This window comes from Arachis ipaensis, chromosome B10 (genome assembly GCF_059453495.1).
Source record: "Arachis ipaensis isolate K30076 ecotype BB chromosome B10, ASM5945349v1, whole genome shotgun sequence".
NCBI classification, from domain to species: Eukaryota; Viridiplantae; Streptophyta; class Magnoliopsida; order Fabales; family Fabaceae; genus Arachis; species Arachis ipaensis.
In genome coordinates this window covers 61,780,101-61,805,556 of record NC_142435.1, presented here as the reverse complement: position 1 = coordinate 61,805,556, position 25,456 = coordinate 61,780,101, and the positions used below count along the sequence as shown (strand labels likewise).

Sequence of the window (25,456 nt, the reverse complement as noted above, 5' to 3'; positions counted from 1 at the left end):
GAGAAGTCTCACAGTAATGCCAGGTTGGCATTTCCACACCTCATCTATCACCTATGCAATTCAGCTGGAATTGTCATAAATGGAGATGTCTCCATTGGGGAGGATAAGCCCATCACTAAGAAGCGAATGGAGCAAACTAGAGAGCATGCACAAGATCCTGTGCATCCACCTCAGTATGAGATCCCTGAGATACCTCAAGGGATGTATTTTTCTCCTCAAAGCTATTGGGATCAATGGCAAACTTCTCTTGGAGAATTGAGCACTAACATGGAGCAATTAAGGATGGAGCATCAAGGACATGCCACCACCCTCAATGAAATAAGAGAAGATCAAAGAGCCATTAGGGAAGACCAAAGGGCTATGAAGGAAGAGCAACAAAGGCAAAGAGATGACATAGAAGAGATCAAGCAGCATATTGGATCCTCAAGGAGGAGCACCAGATGCCACCATTAAAGGTGGACTCGTTCTCTTTTTTATTCCTTTCTTTTATTATTCTGTTTTCTGTCTGTTTTATTTTTTGTTCTCTTGTTCTAGTTGCATGATCATTTGCATATGATGTCTTTAAGTTGTAAAATGTCTCATATATCTCTCACCTTACTTAAATAAAAATTTTTATTTGAAAATAAGATTAGTTTAATTAGTTTGATGTGGTGTCATTTGCTTTTATTTTCTGAATGTATGATTAAACAGTGCATATTTGAAGTTGAAATTTTAGAATGTTGGCTCCTAAAAGAATAAAGAATAAGGAAAAATATTATTGATAATCTGAAAAATCTGAAAATTGATTCTTGAAGCAAGAAAAAGCAGCAAAAAGCAAAAGAAAACGCATGTTGCAAAAGAGAAAAATATATATGCATGCAAAAAAGAAAGAAAAAAGTGGCGAAAAAGAAAAAAAAATAAAAAATAAAATAAAAAGCAGAAAAATCTATTACTGCCCAAAAATGCAGGAAAAGGAGGGCAGATTAAAAAAGGCAGTAACCCTTTAAACCAAAAGGCAAGGGTAAACGGACCTAAGGCTTTGAGCATTAATGGATAGTGATGTGTGGAAAATGATCCAACACAAAACTCACCGGCAAGTGTACCGGGTCGCATCAAGTAATAATAACTCACATGAGTGAGGTCGATCCCACAGGGATTGAAGGATTGAGCAATTTTAGTTTAGTGGTTGATTTAGTCAAGCGAATCAAGTATTGGTTGAGTGGTTTGTAATTTGCAGAAACTAAATTGCTTGAAATGTAAAGGGAGAAGGGGAAATTGCAGTAAATGAAAGAGCAGGAAAGTAAATGTGCTGAATCTTAAAGAACAAGTAAGGTAAATTGCAAAAACTTAGATTGCAAGAAATGTAAATAACTGAAGCTTAAAGTGCAAGAAATGTAAATTGCTTGAATCATAAAAGGAATTGGGAATGGGGATCGCAGAAATTAAACAAGCAAGAGTAAATTGCAATAAACAGAAGAGTAGAGGATTAATTGAATTAAACTAGATCTCAACAGAGAAGTAAAAATGCTTTGAGAATTTAAAAACAGAGAATGAGCAATACTTAATTTGCAGCAATTTAATCTCAGGAGTGGAAGAGACTAGATAACAAGTCTAGATCTCAAATCCTTCCTTGATCCAACAAGAACAATTGCAAAGGAGATAAAGAAAAGTAAATTGCAGAATTAAAGAGAAGATGAAGCAATAAAGTAAACAGCAATGGAAATTCAATTATGCAGAGAAAGTAAACAAGAGATCTCAAGGTGAGATTGAAACAGAAGTTCTTCAATTCTTCACCCAAGATCAAAAGCAAGAAAAGTAAAGAGTGCTCAAGCAAGAACCAGGAAGAAGAGAGATCAATTCTCCTTCCAAATTCTCTAAGATCCAAATTCAAAAGTAAAAAGCTCAAAAATGAAACTGACAATTAAAAGGAAAATTCAAAGTAAAGTCTCCAGGTTCAAAAAAAAGTCCCTAACTAAATCAAACTAGCTTCTATTTATACATTTTCTATTCTTGGATTTTAGAATTTGGATGGGCTTTCAAACTTGGTGAAGAAATGAATTAAATTGGATTTTTAGTGAATTTTGGCCCAAGTGCACCTCCCAGGGGTAAGCTCAGTTGGAAAACCAAACTGAGCGCCCAAATGTTGCTGCCCGTGTCAAGTGTGGTGCGCCCAGCTTCCCTTGGTCATGTGCATGACACTAGAGCTCAGTTGGAATTTTGAACTGAGCTCTAGGCCGTGTCAAGTGCGCGCTTCTTGTTGCTCCTTGGCATGTCAATTTGCGTGTCACAGCCCCCTTGGTGTGCAAAATTGTGCGCCAAAGTGTGGGGAGCTTGAGGGAGAGTAGTGCTCAGTTGGGAAAACCAACTGAGCTTTTCATGGTGTAGCGCTTAGCTTTACACTCCAAGGTCCCAGGTTCAAATCCTGGTGGAGGAAGTCTGAAGCAATTTCCTTTGGAAGGGTGGGCGCTCCTCCCTTGTGTTTCCAAGAGCTCCCTGGTTCGAACCTTGGCCAATGCACCTTGGATTATTTTCCTTGCAAGCTTGGTGGCGCTTCTCCCTTATGTTTCAAAGGATTCCCAAGTTCGAAACTTGGCCCAAGCATTTTAGCTATTTCTTCTTGATTTTCCTTGCAAGGAGCATTCCTTGCCTCCCCTTGGTCCTTGGTTCGAAACATGGTGGCTTCATTTATGGGATTTTTGCTTTCTTTAGTGCTCGGTTCACTTAGTGAACCGAGCTTTGTACCTTGCCTTCTCCTTTCATTCCTTGTGAAGCTCAGTTCATTTCCTAAACTTAGCCTTCTTTCTTCCTAAATGTTGCCACGCTTTTGCTTCCCTTAGGCATATTTTTTTGCTTCCTTTGGAACATCCCTTAAGCCACGCTTTTCTTATTTTCTTCTTTCTTCACCTACAAGTAATCAAATCAACCAGTCAAAGTATCACAAATTTCACAAGGTTTATAAATCAATTAATTATTAATTAAATTTAGCTTAAACCTCATGATTTAGCATCAATTACATGGTGGTTGTTTGATTTAAAGAAGTCATGCATTTTCATTCCAAATTACTTACTTAGAATGCAAGAAAGTGCATAAAACCTAATAAAAACAAAGAAAAAGTCTAGTGAAACTAGGTTAAGATGACTTGTCATCACATAAGAGGGCCCACAGGAATAAAATCCTGGCCTAAGCGGCTAAACCAAGTTGTCCCTAACCATGTGCTTGTGGCGTGAAGGTGTCAAGCAAAAAGCTTGAGACTGAGCAGTTAAAGTCGTGGTCCAAAGCAAAACAGTGTGCTTAAGAACTCTGGACAACTCTATCTAGGGACTCTAGCAAAGCTGAGTCATAATTTGAAAAGCTTCACCCAGTTAAAGTGTCTGTGACATTATTGTATCTGGTGGTAATACTGGAAAACAAGGTGCTTAAGGTCAAGGCCAAGACTCTTAAAGCTGTGTTCAAGAATCAAAATAAGCTTAACTAGGAAATTCAATAATATCATCTAGATTCTAAGTTCCTAAGGATGCCAACATCTCTGAGTTTCAATGGATAGTGAAATGCCAAAACTGTTCAGAAGCAAAAAGCTACTAAGTCCCGCTCATCTGATTTTAACTAAGCTTCATTTGAAACTTAGAAATTTATTGTATCTTAATCTTCGTTTTATCCTACTGTGTTTTTAGTTGCTTGGGGACAAGCAACGGTTTAAGTTTGGTGTTGTGATGAGCAGATATTTTATACGCTTTTTGGCATCACTTTCATGTAGTTTTTAGTAGTTTTTGTTTAGTTTTTATTAAGTTTTTATAGGTTTTATTGTTAAATTCACATTTTTAAATTCTACTATGATTTTTTGTGTTTTTGGACAATTTCAAGTAATTTTTGGCTGAAATTGAAGAGCTGGAGCAGAAGTCTGATTCAGAGACAGAGAAAGCACTGCAGATGTTATCCAGATCTGACATACCTGCATTCGGAAGAGCTGTTTTTGAGCTATAGAAGTCCACATGGAGCGCTCTCAATAGCTATGGAAAGCTTACCTCCAGTGCTTTCTTATAATAAGTCCATACTTTGCTTCGAATTAGAAGGCCCAAAGCTGGCGTCCAACGCCAGCTTCCTACCCCCTTCCAGGCGTCCAATGCCCAAAAGAGCAGAGACCAATGTACAAACACCCAAAGAGGACCCCCTAGGTGGCGTTCCATGTCCCAGAGACCTCATCACACATGGATCTCATCAAAGCTCAGCCCAAACACTCACCAAGTGGGCCCTAGAAGTGGATTTTAGAACTAAATAGACTGTTTTACCCTTACTAGTCATCTGTTTAGTATTTAAGGGATTTTATTTATGTAATTAAAAACCTTTTACACCTTTAATCACCATTTTCAGCCATCATACACGTTTTATCATTGTTTTTACTTTCAGTATGAGTTTCTAAACCTCCTAGGTTGAAGGGAGGAGCCCTGCTGAGTCCTATGAATTAATAAAAGTATTACTGTTTCTTCTTCGATCCGTGTTTGATCTATCTCTAAGATGTATATCCGATATTCATCGTGGTGAATAGGATGATCTAACCAATTAGCTCTGTTCATCACATTAAGATGAACGTGCCTGACAAACACCCGCGTCTACTTGGGTTCGTGTGAATACTTGGAAGGAAAGCACGAGCCAACAGCACGGTTAATCCATGACTTCATTGGGGACTTCTCGAGACACCAATTCAGCCGATTTTTGGGGAGATTAAGGTCTTCGTGGTATAGGCTAGAATCCAAAAAAGCAGCGTTCTCTGATCCGGAAGATTCGACCTTGTTTGTGGCGTTTTGAATAGGATCGCCAAGAGAATAACTTGCTAGAGCTTCACCCTCCGTCAGATTGAATTACCATGGGCAATGGCATTTGACCTGTATCAGAGAAGATCAATGACCACGGGCAATGGCTTTGATCACTTACAGCCTGCCATAGAAGAAGATCATTTACAAGTAAGGAAGACAGTAATACCAGAGTTCATTCAGAAAGACAAAGCAACTCCGACTCTCAACTCTATTCCTATCCTTATTTCTACTTAACATCCAAACATTTATGACATATAATCATTCAAGGTTTACATAATATAATCCAACTCCTTCTAATTCCGCCTGACTAAGACCTGCAAGACAACTATTGCTTACTTCAAGCCACAATCCTCGTGGGATCGACACTTACTCGCTCAGGTATTACTTGGACGACCCAGTGCACTTGCTAGTACGGAAGTGTGGGGTTTGCGTACACACACCAAGTTTTTGGCACCGTTGCCATGGATTGTTGAGTTTGGATAAACTGTCGGATTGTCTTGCTCCCTAGATCAGGTAATTTATTTTATTTTATTTTATTTCGTTTAAGTCTTTTAATTTTTGTTTTCTTCTTCCTTAAATTTTTGAAAATTTTAAAACTTTTTAAAATATTTGTCTTTTCTCTATTTGAGTCTTTGTTTGAGTTCTTGGTTTGAGTCTTTGAGTCCTTTAATTTTTGTTTTCTTCTTCTTCAATTTTCAAAAATTCTTAAAACTTTTTCAAAAATATTTTTCTTTTCTTTGTTCAATTTATGTTATTAGTTAAAGTCTTTGTTTATGTTCTTGTTGAGTCTTTGATTTTTGCAAAGTATAACTTTGATTTGAGTCTTTAATTTTTGTTTTCTTCTTTCTATTTTTCTAAAAAAAATTCAAAAATATTTTTTATTTTCTTTGTTTGATTCTTGTTCTTGGTTTGAGTCCTGCATGTTCATGCTTTTCAATTCCAAAAATTTTTAGACTCTTTCCAAAACCTTTTTCATATAGTTTATTTCTGGCATCTTGATGAGAGAACTTTTGCGTGATCTAGAAATTTGCGGATAAATTCTCGTTGCAAGTATAGTTTCTAAACCTTCAAAAGTCCTTTCATGCAAACGTTTTGGTTGTCACAAGTAACAAACCCCTAAATAAATTGATAACCAAAGTATTCAAATCTCGGGTCGTCTTCTCAAGGAACTGCAGGGAAGTATGTTCTTATTATTGGTTATGGAGATTGTAAATTAGGATTTTGAAAATGAGGAGTGAATGGTTTAATTAGCAATCAAAGTAAATGAAGAACAAGTAATTTAAATGGCAAGTAAAATAAATAAATGATTGTAAATAAACTTTTGGCAAGGTATGAGAAATTAGAGGTCCTATCCTAGCTATCCTTATCAATGATGATGAGAATTCAATCTTAATTCCACTTTGTTAACCTCTACTAAGATAAAGGAAGGTCAAGGGATTAATTGGTTGATCTTCGAATCCTATTTATTTCCTAAGGAAAGATTGGGATTATTGAAGATCAATTCAATTAACAAAGATAATAATTACCATTCATGTTTGAGTTTGATAACTCCTGAATTACTGATTTCTTAACCAAGACCAAAAGGGAGGAAAGTAAATCTACTGGAATAAAAAATGTCTTCAGATGGGAATAACAATAATGTAAATAAGAGAAAGCAATATTAAACTGAAATACCTCAAATAACATTAATTCAAAAGAGTAATCTGTAACATGAATGTAGCATAAGCCAAATAAGCAACATAACTAATATAAGCATTAAAGTATCTGAAAGTAAGAGATAAATATAAAGTAAAAGAACATTGAACGTGGGATCGAGAGTCACTCCTAAAACTAAGAGAAATCCTAAATCCTAATCCTAAGAGAGAGGAGAGAATCTCCCTCTCAAAACTAAATCTAAATCATGAAAACTAACTAAAATTCGTCTCTCCCTTGAATGGATGCATTCCCTCACTTCATAACCTTTGGTTTATGCCTTCTGGACTTGGATTTGGGCCAAAAAGGGCTTCAGAATTTGCTAGGACCATTTTCTGCAATTTCTGGTGCGTGGCCTCTATCACACGTCCGCGTGGGTCACGCGGTTGCGTCATTCGAAGTTTTCCTTATCACGTGGTCGCGTCACTCATGCGACCGCATCATATGTGTTCTGCTTAGGGCACACGGTCGCGTCAGTCATGCGGCCGCGTCGCTGCTTCTTCGCGCTTGGCATGCGTCCGCGTCGCCCATGCGATCGCATGGATGCCAGTTTCTTCACAAACTCCATTTTATGCTTTCCTTCCATTTTTGTATGTTTCCTTTACATCCTTTAAGTCATTCCTGTCTTAGAAGATCTGAAACTACTCAACACACTAATCACGGCATCGAATAGAAATAAAGGTAATTAAAATAATTTTAAAGCATAGGAAACATGTTTTTCACATACATCACATAATAAGGAAGGGAAAGTAAAACCATGCAATTAATATGAATAAGTGGGTGAAGGATTGAATAAATCACTCAGATTAAGCACAAAATATATCATAAAATATGGGTTTATCAACCTCCCCACACTTAAACAATAGCATGTCCTCATGCTAAGTCCAAGTGTAATGTTAGGTTGAAGTGGTGGAATGCCATGCAGTGCAATCTAATCTAAATGCAACTACCTAGATGAATGATGCATCATGCAATTCTAATTTTTTTATTCACTTGTATATAAAGCTTGCATGTAGTTGAATTAATTCACATTCTCAAGGAGTCATATATATATATATATATAGCCAAACCTTAGATAATGATAAAGTGCCTTTACAATTGAGATGGGAGAGAAAAACATTTTATAAACTTGCAAGACAATTAATGATTTAGCAGAGATATATGTTAATGAGCTATTGAACCCTTACTGGATTTTGTGTTTACTCTCTAATCACTCAGTGTTTATTGGGTTAATCACTCTATTCTTCTTTTTATCCTTACTTTCTATAACTTTGTTCTTCATCTAACCAATCAACAATTACAGAATATAGACATACCAAAAATCATGAGGTCTTTAGTTAAGGTTGTAATGGGGCCAAGGTAAAGGTAAGGATATATGTATAAGGCTAAGTGAGCTAATAAGTGAATCCTTAATTAGTCTAAGATCTCACCTAACATACATACTTTGTAAAGCAAGGCTTCTTTTACCTAATTTCCATATTTTCCCACTTTTGATGTTACATGCTCATGTTTCAATGTTTATTATTTTTATCCCATGTGCATTGCTTTATTTCTCATTTGGGGAATTCTTTTGTGTCCCCTTTATTTAAATACTGAAAATTATATTTTTTTTTAATGTACATGGTAATTCAATTAATTTGATTTTACATGAGCATGCTTCCCAAAACTCTTTATTTTGAATTATTTTATTCTTTTCAACTTTTCTACCCTTTTGTTTTTATCATCCATGTTCCCAATAGGTTTTCCCACATTTAAACCATACATACTTCCTATCTTAAGCTAACCAAGGATTCAACTTGGGATTTTTATTTTGTTTTTCTGCTTAAGGCTAGTAATGTGGTTTATAGAAAAAAAAGGGATTTAAAGGCTCAAGAGGGCTAACAAGGGGTGATGTGAAAGGGTAAGCTATTTTGGGATAAGTGAGCTAAAATCAAATAATGGCCTCAATCACTCTCTTGGTATGTATTTCTATTCTATAATTGGATATATAGATTAAAACAAAGTAAAGAACACCAGAATACAAAAGAAGGGTGGAACACACAGGAATAAAAATTATGGTTTGAATGTAACCATACAATTAAGCTCAAAACTCACAGGCTGTGTGTTCTCTAGCTCAAAAATCATTTATCACTTATGTATGTCATGCAGGTTTAGTTAAAAATTCCCATTATTGTCAAAGTAAAACTTATATTGAATGGCTTTAAAGTTCTAGTGTTTCTCCTTGATGAAATGTTGTTAACTAACTAACATGTAATGCTATATATACAAGTTGTGTGGATTATTTCTATTATGTTCAAGTTCCTAGTTTACTTCCTTTTTATATTTTTCAATTTAAACTAAGCTATATTGTGCTAAAAAGGGTAAACTATACTAATTAATCCACAATTTCTATAACTAATAAGTTAGAATTGCAACTAAAACTGAATGGCTAAAATATGACTAAAGTGCAACATAGAATAAATACATAAAAATAGTAATATATATAAGTACTAAGAAAATAAAAATAAAAATAAAGAGAAAAATACAAAAAAGTAGCAAAATAAATAAAAAGAGTATGTAGTGGTTCACCAAAAAAGAACGCCAGAGATGGCGACCTCCCCACACTTAAAATGTAGCATTGTCCCCGATGCTCACTCAAGCAGGGTGTGAAGGGGTGTCATCACTGGAAGGGTGGGTAGCTGGGGTCTCTGTGGTGGCGGTCTGAGGATCAGCCTGCTGCAGAGGAGGTGCTGACTGGATAGGGATCTCGGGGTCTACAGCCTGAATCTGAGGCAGAGTCTCCTGATGTGATGCTGCCTGCTTTGGGTCTGCCTGCTCTGCCTCACTCAGTGGATGGGTCTCTGCCTCGTGAGCATCCGCCTCCTCCTCAGATGCCTCAGATGGTGTGTCAGGCTCGGAGGGGATGTCGCTAGAGCATATCATCAGCTTCAGGTGCTCATAGCGTCGCTTGTTGCGACGCTCCATCTGGTCAAGCCGTCGAAACAGGCGGTGCACTAGATGATAGATGGGCTTTGGGGCAGGTGGAGGGGCAGTGGTGGTGGCAGGGGTAGCTGAGGTAGAAGAGGCGCCGGCAGATGGTGTGGCTGTGTCAGCAGTAGCAGTGAGGAAAGGAGGTCTGTAGCCTAAAGCCAGAAAGTTCCTGCTATGCGGGATAATCTTCTTGCATTCTGCAGCAGGTGGCTTTTCATCAGCATCCTCCCAAGGCACGTCAGCTCGACGTCCTAGCTGCGTAATTAGATAAGGAAAGGGAAGAGTGCCTCGGACGTGGACCCTGGCCATATAGTACCGGATAAAGCGTGGCAGGTACAGGTCCTTACCCTCCATCACACACCAAAGGAGGGTGATCATAGCAGCTGGTATCTCAGTCTCGTGAGTACTCGGCATAATGAAGTTGCTAAGTATCTGATGCCATAGCCGAGCCTCATCATTCAGGTAAATCTGCTTAATTTCCTTTGGCATGGTGGTGTTCTGACCCATAATCCAAGGAACGGTCGGGTCAAGGGCTATCCGGGCCTTGACTACATCCCAATCAAATCGCATGAAGCGCATATCTTCCTCAGCTTTCTGATAACCATCCAGCTGATCAGTTTTAGGCAGAAGCTTCAAAACATCTTCAATTGCCTCTTCAGTAACCAGAATCTGCTTCCCTCTGAGGTTTACTGCATCTAGGGAGGTTTTGAAGTAATTACAGTAGAATTCCCTAACCCAAGATGCATTGACCTCAGTCAGGGGTCTTTCCAAGAAGAACCAGCCTCTTTGTTTGATTTGCTCAGAGGTGTATAGTTAGAGTTCTTCTAGGATCTTCAAAGTTCTCTCCAGGTATAGGTTCCTGGAGGCTGCAAACACCGGATACCTCAGCTCACAGTATCGGTTTGCAAACTTTACTGGATCAGTAGCAGGGATTAGCTGGTCGGCCTTCTCCTGCGGGGTAAAATTTTTCTCCCGCAAGGAGGCATCATGCATGAGATCTATGATAGACATAGAGGCTTCTCCTCTTTTCCGTTTGCCAGTTGTTGCCTTTCCTTTTCCTTTTCTGTTGGGAGTCCGACATCCTAAAAAATAGAATTCAAGGATATGGTAAAAACAGGAAAACAAGGAGGCAATTAACAAAAGAAGCACATAGTGGCAAAGGAGCAGGAGAGTAATGAATACGAGCTAAGTAAATGTGCATTAAGGATTGAATAGGAGTTAAAAGTTCGAAAAGAAGAAATCACAATCCAAAATGTAATTGAATTCATGTTAAATAGAAAAATTAACATCATGCCACGGTTAGTATCTTAAAAGAAAGTGAAAGAAAATCAGAAGAGAAGTTTTAAAAGGTTAGGTTGGTTAGAATTGCAAAAGAGTTAGGAAGTTAAGATTAGTGAGTTAGTAAAAAGTGGGTTAAAGTAAGTGGCATAATGATAAGTTTCTAAGTAACAAGCATTCACAATTAAAGGCTACAGGTAACTCATAACCAAACATGGAAAACAGGTTGATGATGATTTAGATGGATATAGAATTAGCAAAAATGGAATCAAACATCAAAAATGCAGTTTATGAACCAGGAAATCAAAGAGAATAAGAAAGCATGCCCTGGAAGTCATGAATTGGTTTGGTTAAAGCAGAGGAAAGCAGAGTTCAAAATGCCAAAATCAAAACATGAATGAAAACATTTTACAGAAATTTGGGCAACATTCTGGCTAAAATTGGATTGTCCCGGAAAATAAACAGTAATCAAATAGTTCATATGAATCAAAATTAAAGCTGCAATTTCATATAAGGAATATAAACATGAAAATACAGTGTACAGAGCAGCAAGAAATAGGAAAGTACAGCATATGAACATTACAATCATCACAGCAACAGCAGAATAAAACAAGAAACACGAACAGTGCAATTAAACAGACCTAAATCCACTAACCACATCCTAGGCTACCTAACAACCTAAAATCCACTACAACATGCATATCTAACTAGCCTAAGGATGAACATAAATATAAAAAATTAATTAACTACAAAGGATAGAAGGGTGGCGTTCGTCGGAACCTGGTAGGCGTAAGAGAGAGAGTGGGGCAGAGAGGTGGCTGGGGATGACGGCGGTGGCGTCCGGCGCGGCAGAAGAGGGTGGCGCGGCGGTAGTGGCTGCTGTGCAAAGGGAGGGAGGGAAAGGGGGGTGTAATAGGGGTAGGGGGTAATAGGAGAAGAAGGGGGGGCGTGGGTGGCGCTGGGTGGTGACGGCGGCGGCGGTGGTGGTGGTCGCGGAGAGGCAGTGGCGGAGAGAGGGGGAAGAAGAAGGAAGAAGAAGAAAGAAGGGGGAGGGGGAAGGGGTGGGTGGTGGCGGGGTCTGCGTGGTCGGTGGCGTCTGGCGGTGGCAGTGATGGTGGCTGTGTGGTGGTTGGGGGTTAGAGAAGAAGAGAGGAAGTGGAGGGTTTTGGGGGGGCGCGACTGATAGGGTTCGCATGACTAGGGGGTTATAATTTGAATCCACGCAATCGCGTGGGGCACGCGGTCGCGTGGTTGGGGCGAAAAGGTGGTTGACGCGATCGCGTGGGTGACGCGATCGCATGGAATGGGAAAAAGAGTGAATGACGCGATCGCCTAGGGCATATGATCGCGTCGCTGGAAATTATGCTAAACGCACGAATCCAGCGTCGTTTCAGCGCAACTCTCTGTCTCCTTTTGGGGTGTTGTACAATCCATGCGACGCGATGGCGTCGCTCACGCTGTCGTGTGGGATGTGTGCTGTGCAAGTGACGCGATCGCGTGGGTCATTTGTGCAAAACACACAATGGCCGCACAATTCCAGCCTAACTTTCTGGACGTTGGATCTTTATGCCGATCTCCAGGTCACGCGGCCGCGTGAATGACGCGGTCGCATGGGTAGTGTTTTTCGCAATTTGACGCGATCGCATGAGTGATGCGGTCACGTCGCGCACCTTTTTTTTATGCAGTATGCAGAATGCAATGATTAATAAGAATGAGATGCAAAGCTTCTAGGTTCAGTATAATAAAATAAAATAAGACTTGAAAACAAATAAAACTAAATAAAAATTGAAGAAGGAGTGATCATACCATGGTGGGTTGTCTCCCACCTAGCACTTTTAGTTAAAGTCCTTAAGTTGGACGTTGGATGAGCTTCCTGCTATGGCGGCTTATGCTTAAATTCATCCAGAAATCTCCATCAATGCTTGGAATGCCAATAGCCTCCGGGGTCCCAAACTAGGCATGTGAAGCTTCTGAGCAGCTTCAAACAGATTGTCAGGCTCCCGGGGTGATGAATGTCAGCACAGATTCTAGGATCCCAAACTTTGCTTTTGAATCCGTCTTCGTCTTGATCTATACTTTTCCATCCGGGCGGTTTAGAGATTAGATTCTCACCAGGATAACCAAACGTTTTCTGAGATCCATCCGATTGATCATGATGCCAATCCGTGCACTTTAAGTTGAAGCGTGGAACCTTATTGAACCTTGTGCACCAGCTCTGAGTACGAGCCATTTTCCACTTACTCTTAAAGCCGTAGAGAGCTCTAAGTTGGCCATCTGTTTCAAGCAAACCATATTCAAGTGGAAAAACACAGTTAAAGGTTAAAGATTGTACCCACTTAAAGCTTGTATTAGGTGGTAATGGCCTTGGGATAGGTGGTTCCAGTGGTTCTGTGAGTTCTACTCCCTTGTGTTCTTCTGTGAAATTCTCCACTTCTTTGCAAGATTCTTCAAACATATCCATGTCCTGATCAAAGCCATCTATGTCTTCCTCATCACTTAAGTCATAGACTGGAGGTTGAGAGAAATCTACCTCCGTATCATCTTCGTATTCACTTGGGGAAGATTCTTCGATCTCAGAGAATTCACTTGCGGATGCAAGCTCATTACTAGGAGAACTTGACTTGTGACTATCATCATCAAGGAAATCTGCTTCTTGGGTTATTCTGTCTAGTTCTTCATGAAGGACTTGCTCTGGGGATTGCGCACAATCCTCCTTAGCATCAACTGTAACATCCTTGACAGAATGCTCCATGATAAACCACTATTTTATTTTATGGTTTATATTGTGTTTAATTGTGTGGTTTTATCATGATCCTTACCCACTTATTCATTAAATTAGCATGAAATTATAATTCCTTCCTGAATTTATAACATGTTTGAAAACTGCTTCCTAGAGACTTTAATTATGTAATTTTAATTCTCCTTTATTCCATTCGATGCCGTGATCTATGTGTTGAGTGTTTAAGACTTTATAGGGCATGAACGAGTTGGAGATTGGAAAGGAAGCTAGCAAAAATGGAAGGAACACAAGAAATTGAGGAGATAACCAGTGAGAAGTGACGCGGTCGCATGGCTCACGCGACCGCGCGAAGGAGAGCAAATCGCAGTGATGCGGCCGCATGGCTCACGCGGCCGCGCGGATTGGAAAAGCTAAAGCGACGCAGTAGCGTGGACGACGCGAACTCGTGGCAAGGAAAAATGCGAAAGACGCGTCCGCATGGATGACGCGATCGCGTGACATGTGTGATCTGCATAATCTGCAGAATTCGCTGGGGGCAATTTTGGACCTTATTTCGACCCAGTTTTTGGCCCGGAACAGCAGACTAGAGTCAGAGAATATGCAGAAACAAAAGAGAACATTCATTCTACACAGTTTTAAGTTTTAGATCTAGTTTTACTCCTTTAGGTTTCTTTCTCTAGGTTTAAGAATTTTAATTTTCAATTGGTCTTAGCATTGGAACATTGAGAAGAGTTATTTCCTCATCAAGACTTCGTCATTCTAGTTCGTTCTCTTAACTTGGTTTTATTCTTCCATGTTCTTTGCTTTGTTCAATTTTGTCATTTGAATACTTTCATGATTATTTAGTACAGGGATTATTTCTTCCAATTTAATTTATTTTCCATTCCAATAATCATGTCTTCTTTTAATTCCCTTTCATGTGTTATGGATTTATTATTTACAATGAGTGAGTAGTTCCCTCACTTGATGGGGAGTTGATTGAAAGGAACTCTTGAGTTGGAAGGATTGAAAGAAAATTTGTAATTGGGTTAACTGTTGGATTGTTATCTAATCACTAACACCAATCCCTTTTAACTAAGTGGGTTGCAACTCGTGAACAGATCTAGCATTCCAACTTGTTTGACTTTCCTTTACCTAGTAAAGGATAACTAAACAGAACAATCATTAATCATAAATTAATCTTGAAATCATCCCATCAATAATAGAGATTCCAACTAATCAACTCCCAGTCAAGGGTTTTATTCATATTATTTGAATTTTCTCAATTTAATTTTCCACCTACTTAACTCAACTTCTTGGAACATCTGATTAATAAAATAGCACAGTTTTCTACAACTCGTTGGGAGACGACTTGGGACTTAAACTCCCAGTAATTTTTAATTTAAACTCTCTGTGACATATTTCTAAATTGATAGGCAGATTTTCGGTGAGTTAAGAACTATACTTGCAACGTAACTATTTTAATAATTTTTAATTCACCAACTTCTGTGTCTTATCAATTTTTGGCACCGTTGCCGGGGAGTTGCAATAGAGTGCTAAAGTTATTAATTAGAATTTATTTATTTGCATTTTATTTTATTTTGCTACTATGAGCTGCATGTTTCTTTCATCAAATGACGCGTTCACTTCCTATTCCGCGCTTGCTAATATTCGATCCTGAAATTGAAAGGACTATTTCACGAATAAGGCGAGAACAGCGTCGGTTAGTCCGCTCTGAGGGCAGATCTGAAGGTGAACTTGAGGAAGAAACCAGCCCCCGTTCTACTGATGCGGTTGTTTTACTTGCAGAAGACATGGCAGCTAGGAGAGTTACCATCCAGGAGGAAGGAGCCCCTGATTTTACAATGCAACCGTTTCAAGCGCATCATCCAGCGGTAGCTACAGATTTTGAAATAAAGACCGCATTGCTAAATTTAATGCCCAAGTTTCATGGCCTACCTGCTCAAGAGCCTATCAAGCACTTGAGAGATTTCCAGGCAGCCTGTTCTACTGTCAGGCGTGATGGTACTGATGAAACTTCAATTTTGCTGAAAGCTTTCCCGTTTTCTCTTGAGGGAAAAGCAAGAGAGTGGTACTACACTCAGAAAGGAGTTTTTGGAGAAATTCTTTCCATCTGAAGTTACTGATAAACTGAGGAAGGATATTTCCACAATTGTTCAGGATGACAATAAGACTCTCTTTGAATACTGGGAGCGCTTCAATAATCTTCTGGAAGCATGCCCCCACCACATGATTGACAAGATAGTGTTACTTAGCTATATCATACAGGGCATGAGGCCCCAAGATAAGACCACATTGGAAAGTGCTAGCAATGGGTCTATGAAGAAGTACAAGACCACTGATGAGGCTTGGCAATTGATCAGTGATTTAGCTGAATCTACTAGGAACCACAGACAAAAGCAAGGCCGTTCAAAAGCCGTTGCAGAAGAATCCTCTAGCAGAGAGACTGTGGCTCTAGCTCAGAGTATATGTGAGATGACCAACTTGCTGAAGCAGATGCAATTGAATCAACAACAAGCTCAGCAAGCTCAACCTCCTCCACCACAGCAAAACCAACAACTGGTCCCGTAAAGAATTTGTGGAATCTGTGCTGATTATAGCCATTACACTGATGAATGCCCGCTGCTCCAACAAGAAGACAACATGGTGGCATCCACTCATAACTTCCATGACCGCCCCAACCAAGGGTACAATCAAAGTTGAAATAATAACCATGGATGGTAGGACAATTCTAACCAGAATTGGAGGGACAACAATAACAGAGGAGGCCGAGATAATCAGGGAAATCAGAGATGGAATAATAACAACAACAGGCAGCTGAATCAACCTTACAGAGCACCTCACCTGAGGCAAAACCAAGGACCACAGAACAATCAACAGTAGACCTCTCAATTTACTCATTCTTCTTTATCTCCTAATGAAGAGCTACTACAATCTTTTGAGCGAAGACAACAGACCATGGAAAATAACATCATGAATAGTATTAATGCCAGTCTGAATGGTCTCACCTCTACTCTGCAAGCTCTTATGTCACATATTGGATCAACGCAAAATTCCAGTAACCAACTTTCAAGCTCCACTGGAATCCCCTCTCAACCATTACCCAATCCAAAGGGAGGCATTAATGCCATCACCCTAAGGTCTGGAACCACACTGCAGGAGAGGAATCAGGAGGAACCAATCCCACCAGAACACACCTCAGCTGAAGAGGTAGTAGAAATAGAAGATGTTGAAGAGGAAGAGGACATACAGGACATAGTTGAAGAAGAAATAGCTCAACCACAGGAGGAAGCACCAAAAGGCACAAACACCACAGAAAACGCTACTCCTATTCCATTTCCACAACTTGCAAAGAAGCCCAGGAAGCAGCTGGAACCTGACCCCAAAATGGTAGAAATATTCAAAAAGGTTGAGGTAACTGTTCCTCTTTTTGATGTTATTTAGCAGGTACCTACATATGCAAAATTTCTAAAAGAATTATGTATCCATAAAGACAAAATTAATGAATTAGAAACTATTCCTTTAGGTAGTTCTATATCTGCTTTAATGGGAGGATTACCTGAAAAATGTAGTGATCCAGGTCCTTGTATAGTTAGTTGTACTATTGGTGGTGTAGTAATTTATGATTCCTCTACTTCAGTATAATGCCTTTGTCTATATATGATATTTTGAGGCTCCCTCCCTTAAAAAGGTCGGCAGCTCGTTTTGTGTTAGCAGATAAAAGCATTATTACAGTGGCTGGAGTTGCTGAAGATGTTTTGGTGAACATTAAAGGGCTTACATTCCCCACTGATTTTTATATCTTGGAGATGCCCCATAATGATTCAGATAAGCCATCATCAGTCCTACTTGGAAGACCATTCCTGAAGACATCAAAATTCAAATTGGATGCCTTTTAAGGAACATACTCCTTTGAAATAGATGGCCGCATAGTAATCTTCAATCTGAATGGAGTCATTGACAACCCCCCAGAAGATCGTTCTATCTTCCAGTGTGATGTCATTGATGAAAGTGTAGCTGAAGTTCACAAGGAAGAGTTTGAAGAGAGGTACACTGGACAAGGTCCAAGTGTGGGGACCCTTTTAACTGACAATGAGGGCACTTCGTCATTTTCACAAGCTCCAGATAATCCAGAGCCTGCCCATGATCAAAAGTTAGAATTGAAACCCCTCCCTCCACATCTCAAATATGCTTATCTTGAAGATGAGCAGAGGTTTCCAGTTATCATTGCAAGGAAACTTACTTCTCAACAAGAAGAGCAGTTACTTGATGTGCTGAGGAAGCATAAGAAGGCAATTGGGTGGAGCTTAGCAGACATAGTAGGCATCAACCCTCAAGTATGCGAGCATAGAATATTTTTAGAAGAGGGGGCTAGACCTGTCCGTCAACCCCAAAGAAGATTGAACCCCACCATCTTGGAAGTTGTCAAAAAGGAAGTGACCAGACTATTGGAAGCAGGTATCATATATCCCATTTCAGACAGTGAATGGGTAAGCCCAGTACAAGTGGTGCCCAAGAAGTCTGGAGTCACTACAGTGAAGAATGAGCATGGAGAGCTCATAGTAACTAGAGTTCAGAATGCTTGGAGAGTCTGCATTGATTACAGGCGTCTCAACCAAGCTACCCGTAAGGATCACTACCCACTTCCATTCATTGATCAAATACTGGATCGCCTGTCAGGTAAATCACATTATTGCTTTTTAGATGGTTACACAGGTTATTTCCAGATTCATATAGCTCCTGAGGATTAGGAAAAGACTACTTTTACACGTCCTTTTAGGACTTATGCTTACAAGAGAATGCCCTTTGGCTTGTGCAATGCACTAGCTACTTTCCAAAGGTGCATGATTAGTCTTTTCTCTAATCTTATTGAGGAGTGTATGGAAGTTTTTATGGAGGATTTTAGCGTTTATGGTGATTCTTTTAGCCTTTACTTAGATGGATTATCTAGAGTATTAGATAGATGTGTTAATACAAACCTTGTATTAAATTTCGAAAAATGTCACTTTATGGTAAAACAAGGAATTATATTAGGACATATGGTATCTAATAATGGCATTTCTGTAGACCCAGCAAAGGTGAATGTTATTTCTAGTGTACCTTACCCCTCTTCTGTGAGGGAAGTCCGTTCGTTCCTTGGCCATGCAGGTTTTTATAGGAGATTTATTAAGGACTTTAGTAAGGTCGCACTTCCCTTATCCAGATTACTGCAGAAGGATATTGAGTTCGAGTTCAGTGAGGATAGCAAACAAGTGTTTGATAAGCTGAAGACTGCTCTGACTCAAGCTCCAATTGTGAGAGGACCAGACTGGAGCCAGCCGTTTGAAATCATGTGCGATGCTTCTAACTATGCAGTAGGAGCAGTGCTGGCTCAGCGTGAAGGTAAGGATCCTTTCGTTATTGCTTATGCGTCTAAGACTTTAGACACTGCCCAGTCCAACTATACCACTACTGAGAAAGAGCTTCTTGCTATTGTTTTTGCTCTGGATAAATTCTGAGCTTATTTACTTGGTACTAGAGTAGTAGTGTATTCGGACCATGTAGCTTTAAAGTATCTATTAGCTAAAAAGGAATCCAAACCAAGACTCATACGTTGGATACTGCTGTTACAAGAATTTGATTTAGAAATAAAGGATAGGAGTGGTAATCAGAATTTAGTGGCAGACCACTTGAGTCATCTTGAGCATATTAAGGATGATTCTACTCCTATAGATGATAATTTTCCTTTTGATAACCTGCAAGCAGTATCTGAGGTAGTCCCTTGGTATGCACCTGTTGCTAATTATTTAGTTAGCCGCACATTTTCTCCAAATTTTTCTAAGCATCAAAGAGACAAGCTGAAAAGCGATTCTAAATATTATATATGGGATGACCCATATTTATGCAGATGTGGCGCTGATCAAGTAATTAGACGTTGTGTGCCTCAATCAGAATTCCAGTCCATTTTAGAGGCCTGTCACTCATCTGAGAGTGGAGGACATTTTGGTCCTCAAAGAACAGCCAGAAAGATCTTAGACTGTGGATTCTGGTGGCCTACTCTTTTTAGAGACGCTGCTGAGTTCTGTAAATCTTGTCTCCCATGCCAGAAATTTGGTAATATATCCAGGAGGGATGAGATGCCTCAACAAATTATGCTTTTCTGTGAAATTTTTGATGCTTGGGGCATTGACTTCATGGGTCCATTTCCAAATTCTAATGGATATTTTTATATATTGTTAGCTGTGGATTATGTTTCCAAATGGGTGGAAGCAATTCCTACCCGCACTGATGATGCTAACACTGTTGTTTCCTTTGTGAGAAACCATATTATATGTCGCTTCGGATCACCACGAGCAATCGTGAGCGATCAAGGCACCCATTTTTGTAACAGGAGACTAACAGGATTAATGAAGAAGCATGGGATAATTCATAAAGTTGCAACAGCTTACCATCCCCAAACTAATGGGCAAGCCGAGGTGTCAAATAGAGAAATTAAGCGTATCTTGCAAAAGATAGTAAAGCCTCATAGAAAAGACTGGAGCACCAGGCTACAAGATGCACTCTGGGCATATAGAACAGCATACAAGACACCCATTGGGATGAGCCCTTTCTGCTTGGTTTATGGAAAAGCTTGTCATCTCCCAGTTGAAGTAGAACACAGAGCTTTTTGGGCAGTTAAGGAGTGCAACATGAGAATTGAGAAAGCCGAAGCTGAAAGGAAGTTGCAACTGCAGGAACTGGAGAGCCTTCGCCTAGAAGCTTATCAAAACTCCAAAATATACAAGGAAAAGATGAAGGCTGTACATGATCAAAACATCAAGAAGAAAGAGTTCCAAACTGGGGATTTAGTCCTCCTTTACAAATCTCGACTAAGGCTCATGCCAGGTAAGTTGAGATCAAGATGGGAAGGTCCATACAGAGTAGAGAAGGCCGAACCATACGGAGTTTATCACCTAAGCCATCCTTCAAGCTCTGAACTTATTAAGGTTAATGGACAACGCCTGAAGCTATACCATGGCGAGAAGATGCAGAGAAACAAGGAGCTTGAGATCTTTCTCTTTGAAGATCCCCACATAGCAGAAGATTGAGCTAGTGGAGCGTCCAACTTACGGATGTTAAAGCAAAGTGCTAGGTGGGAGACAACCCACCATGGTATGATCGTTCTTTTCTTTATTTTTAGTTTTTCCTATTCAATAACTCTTCTCTTTCTTAGTACTTTCGTGCATCTGCATTTACATGTTTTTATTTTCAAAAAAAAAAAAATTTTTTACTACGCGACGCGATCGCATCAGCAACGCGTCCGCGTCACAGGGAGAATAAAGAAAAATAAAAATGAACAGAAAGTCATGCTGGAGTGTGGCTGGAGGCATGCTAATGGAAAAAATTAACCCACGCGACCGCGTTGCTGACGCGTTCGCGTCGCATGGGAATCATGGCCTCCCACGCGACCGCGTGCCCCACGCGGCCGCGTGCCCTGAGTTTTCGACGTAAAAGGGTGCACAATGAAATATTGTGCGAGAGTGATGCTGGATTGGTGCTGGAAGCACAATCCTTATCACGCGACCGCGTCGCCGACGCGGCCGCGTCATCCATTTTCTGGCGCACACTCACGCGATCGCGTGACCCACGCGATCGCGCCGTCCCAATTTTGGCAAACAAATTAATTTGAACAGAGAGTTGTGCTGGTGCGAGGCTGCACTCGGGCCGGACGCACAACATGGGTCACGCGACCGCGTGACCAACGCGATCGCATCACCATACTTAAAGCGCATCCACGCGAACGCGTGCCCCACGCGGCCGCGTCGCATGCGCCGCACAGCTCAACCTAAAATTGCCACATATCTTATCTTTCTCTCCTCTAAATCCTAATTTTCCTTTTCCCTCCTTATTTCTTCCTTCTCCCTTCCCCCTTCTATCTCACCTTTCACTCTCTATCTCTCTCACCTCCATTAACAAGGTTTTACTTTCTTCCTCCCTCTTTCTTTTTCTATCATTCTTATTATTTTCTATGTATTTTCTTTTCTTTTCTTTTTCTTTTCATTATTCATATTTTCTTTCTTTTTCTTTTCCTTTTTACATGGTGTTAGAAATTTAATTGTTTTTCTTTTTTGAGTCATTATCCCTCATTATATGCTTGTGGATTGTTGCAAATTGTTTGACAATTATTTTTATTCTATTTAAGGGATTGCTTGCATGTTCACCTTCATATTTTCTATACCTTATTCAACATGCATGCTATGTGTTTGTGAAAAAGCTCATATGGCATTATGCACTTCTCTATGTTGTTATACTATTCAATGCTTGCTTTTCACAACTTTCCTTTACTATTGTATTAATTGAATTTAATTGTCAATACAAACGTGATGGTTTGTTACAAAGTATTGCTTGGTCTATGCTACTCATGCCCTTTGCCGGCATGCCAATAAACACCTTGCAGTCACTTGCCTTTATATGCACTAGCTATTTTCCATTGTTGGCTTTTCACATGTAATCGCAAGCATGTGATAATGTCAGTATATCTTAATGTGCATCCATCACCCTCTTTTCCGTTTCCTTCCTTGCTGTATATCTCTTTGAATTTAATTTACTTTCTCTTCCCTTCTTTCAGGATGGCCACCAAGAAAGGAAAAGAGAAAGCTACTTCCAAACCACCAGCAAGAAGAGGAACTAAAAGAGCATTAGTGGCAGAGCCTTCTTCAACCACAGTCAAGCCCTCAACAAAAAGAGTTAAGAGGATAATAAAGGTTGATGAGAAGGAGAAAGCCTTTCCAGCAAAGGACACTACGCGATTTCCCAATCGCTACTGTGAACAGATGTTCCCTATCCTGGCAGAAAGAAACTATAACAATGAATACCTTCTTATCCTCCCGTCCAATATTGCTTCCTTTGTTGAGCCACAAATTGAACGAAGACAATGGGGTTTCCTACGGGGACAGCCAAGGTAGGTCAATCTTTCTTGGGTAGTTGAGTTCTACTCTAACTTCTACATGCCAACCCTGCAGTCTGTTTATGTCCAGCAGAAGCAAGTCCCCATCACAGAAGAGGCCATTCAGCAAGCTCTGAGTCTTCCCCCTATTCCAGAAGGAATGGATGCCTTCCAAGAAGCCGCACTTAAGCGCCAGAGGTACCAATTTGACTGGGACTCCGTTCTCGGAGTTATCGCATTACCTGGCCGCCGTTGGATCTACGGATACCACCGTACCCGCCCTAAGGGAATTTCGGCTTCAGCACTTACCATGGAGGCTCGCGTCTGGGCACAGATCATGTCCCATTACGTCTTTTCGAGCACTGATGAGTCCTCCTTCACTGCGGACATGGCTGTTCTACTATGGTGCATCCTTACAGACCAACCTCTGCATCTCTCAAGACATATCCGGAATGCTATGGGACACGTACAAATTGTGGGCAACTTACCTTTCCCCGCCTTGGTCTCAGATCTTGTCTCAGCAGCCAGAGTCTCCTACGGAGCTGGGGACACCAAAGCCGTGCTTCCATGGGATGATCAATATGTCCCTAACGGGAAATACCTCAAACTCCCAGCAGCCACTACAAGCCTTCCTACTACTCCAGTTGAAGATAATCCTTCTTCAACACCACAAGCACCTACAACTGATGAATTGCTCCAACAGATAATCGAAAGGTTGGATCGGCAAGAACATAAAGCAAAGATGAGAGAGCGCCGTAACGAGCGCCGATTCAAACACCTCAAGGAGCTACTCAAGGGACACTTCAAGGACTCGGATACCCTGGACTCCACTTCTTTTACCAGCACAGGGAGCCATAATGGTCCTGACTGTGGAGATACTGCTACCAGTGTTCCTGACAGACGGCACCGAGGACGGTGCAAAGCCTTAAGTGTGGGGAGGTCGGTCAGAACCTGACTTCCGGAGGTAATTTCTCTTCTCTAGCACCAATAATTAGGATATTTTAGTTAGATTCTCTTTCTTTTATAGAATAGAATAAATTGCATAGGTTAGGATAGTTGCATGCATGTTCTACTTGATTGAAAAGACAATAAGTTTCTTTTAAGACTCTATCTTTAGAACAAAATTTCACTAATTTTTCAAAATTTTTATGATAAATTTGCTTGAGTTGTATTTGGAACATGACATTTGAGCTAAAGAACACACAACCTGTGAAAGATTTGAGCCTTTATGTATGGTTACATTATTTAACCATAATTATTTCATTCTTGTGTGTTTACTTCTCTATGATTGTAATCTATATTTTGTTTTATCTTATATGTCCAATATTTATTATATTTACATGCTTGCACATGATTGAGGCCATTATTTATTATATTTTGTTTACTTATCCAAATTAAGCCTACCCTTTTCAATTACCTTTGTTAACCACTTTGAGCCTTTAAATCCCATTTGTTCTATATTTTACCACATTACTAACCTTAAGCTGAAAAACAATTGTATATCCCAAATTAAATCTTTGGTTAGCTTAAGATAGAATTGTGTGTGCTAGTTAAGTATGGGAAATTGTGGGAACAAAAGTTGTTAAGGGAATGTGTCATGAGAATTTAATGGGAATTTGGATACCTACTCATGTGAAACTATAAAAATTAAAAATCTATGTGCATTGATAAGCTATATTTATTTTAATGTCAAAAAAAAAATAAATAAAAAAATAAAAAATAAAAAAAATAAAAAAAAAATAAATAAATAAAAATAAATTTATATAAATAAATAAGGGGACAAAAATTACCCCAATGTTAAATTCAGAATTCAAAGATCAATGCACATATGATAGAACCAAATATAAATTTGATACATGAGTATGGATAGAAAAAGGGAATTCTGGGTAGCTAGGTATAAACTTTAAGATTACATTAAAAATATATAGGTTGGGTTGAAATTTGGGTTAATTAAAGATTCAATTTATTAGCTCACTTGACCAAATGTATACCCCTACCTGTACCTTAGCCCCATTACAACCTTGAAAATACCTCATGATGTTTGCATTGGTATATTAACTGTTGTTGATTGGTTAGGAGAAAAACAAAAGTTAGAAAGCATGATTAGAGAAGGATAGAGTGATTACCCTATACACTAGAGATTAGAGCGTACATACATTATCAGTGAGGGTTCAATGCTTGAATTTTCATGTTCTCTGCTTTCATGAGCTATCTTCTTGCACTTTTATCTGTTTTATTGTATAATTATAGAATTAGTGGAATTTGATTTGTAATTATTTTGAAGAGCTTATTTACTTTTGATCAAGTGGGCAAGAATCATATAGTTGCATTTATTTATATATATAGGCTTGCATTGCATTTCATGAATTTCTACATGTTCCTACTTATTTCCTTATCTCCTTCAATTAAGCATGAGGACATGCTAATGTTTAAGTGTGGGGAGGTTGATAAACCACTATTTTATGGTTTATATTGTGTTTAATTGTGTGGTTTTATCATGATCCTTACCCACTTATTCATTAAATTAGCATGAAATTATAATTCCTTCCTGAATTTATAACATGTTTGAAAACTGCTTCCTAGAGACTTTAATTATGTAATTTTAATTCTCCTTTATTCCATTCGATGTCGTGATCTGTGTGTTGAGTGTTTCAGACTTTATAGGGCATGAACGAGTTGGAGATTGGAAAGGAAGCTAGCAAAAATGGAAGGAACACAAGAAATTGAGGAGATAACCAGCGAGAAGTGACGCGGTCGCATGGCTCACGCGACCGCGCGAAGGAGAGCAAATCGCAGTGACGCGGCCGCATGGCTTACGCGGCCGCGCGGATTGGAAAAGCTAAAGCGACGCGGTAGCGTGGACGACGCGAACGCGTGGCAAGGAAAAATGCGAATGACGCGTCCGCATGGATGACGCGATCGCGTGACATGTGCGATCTGCATAATCTGCAGAATTCACTGGGGGCGATTTTGGACCTTATTTCGACCCAGTTTTCGGCCCGGAACAGCAGACTAGAGCCAGAGAATATGCAGAAACAAAAGACAACATTCATTCTACACAGTTTTAAGTTTTAGATCTAG

General features: G+C 39.6%; 1 protein-coding gene across 1 annotated transcript; it reads right to left on the bottom strand.

Annotated features, from left to right (window-relative positions):
- Window positions 1-9,116: 9,116 nt before the first annotated feature.
- LOC148580260 (uncharacterized) lies at window positions 9,117-11,302 on the bottom strand. Its single transcript, XM_088491847.1, has 2 exons — window positions 11,298-11,302; window positions 9,117-10,236 (listed from the first exon to the last, which is right to left on the bottom strand). The coding sequence occupies exons 1-2, from the start codon at window positions 11,300-11,302 to the stop codon at window positions 9,117-9,119; spliced, it is 1,125 nt and encodes a 374-aa protein (XP_088347973.1).
- Window positions 11,303-25,456: the final 14,154 nt, after the last annotated feature.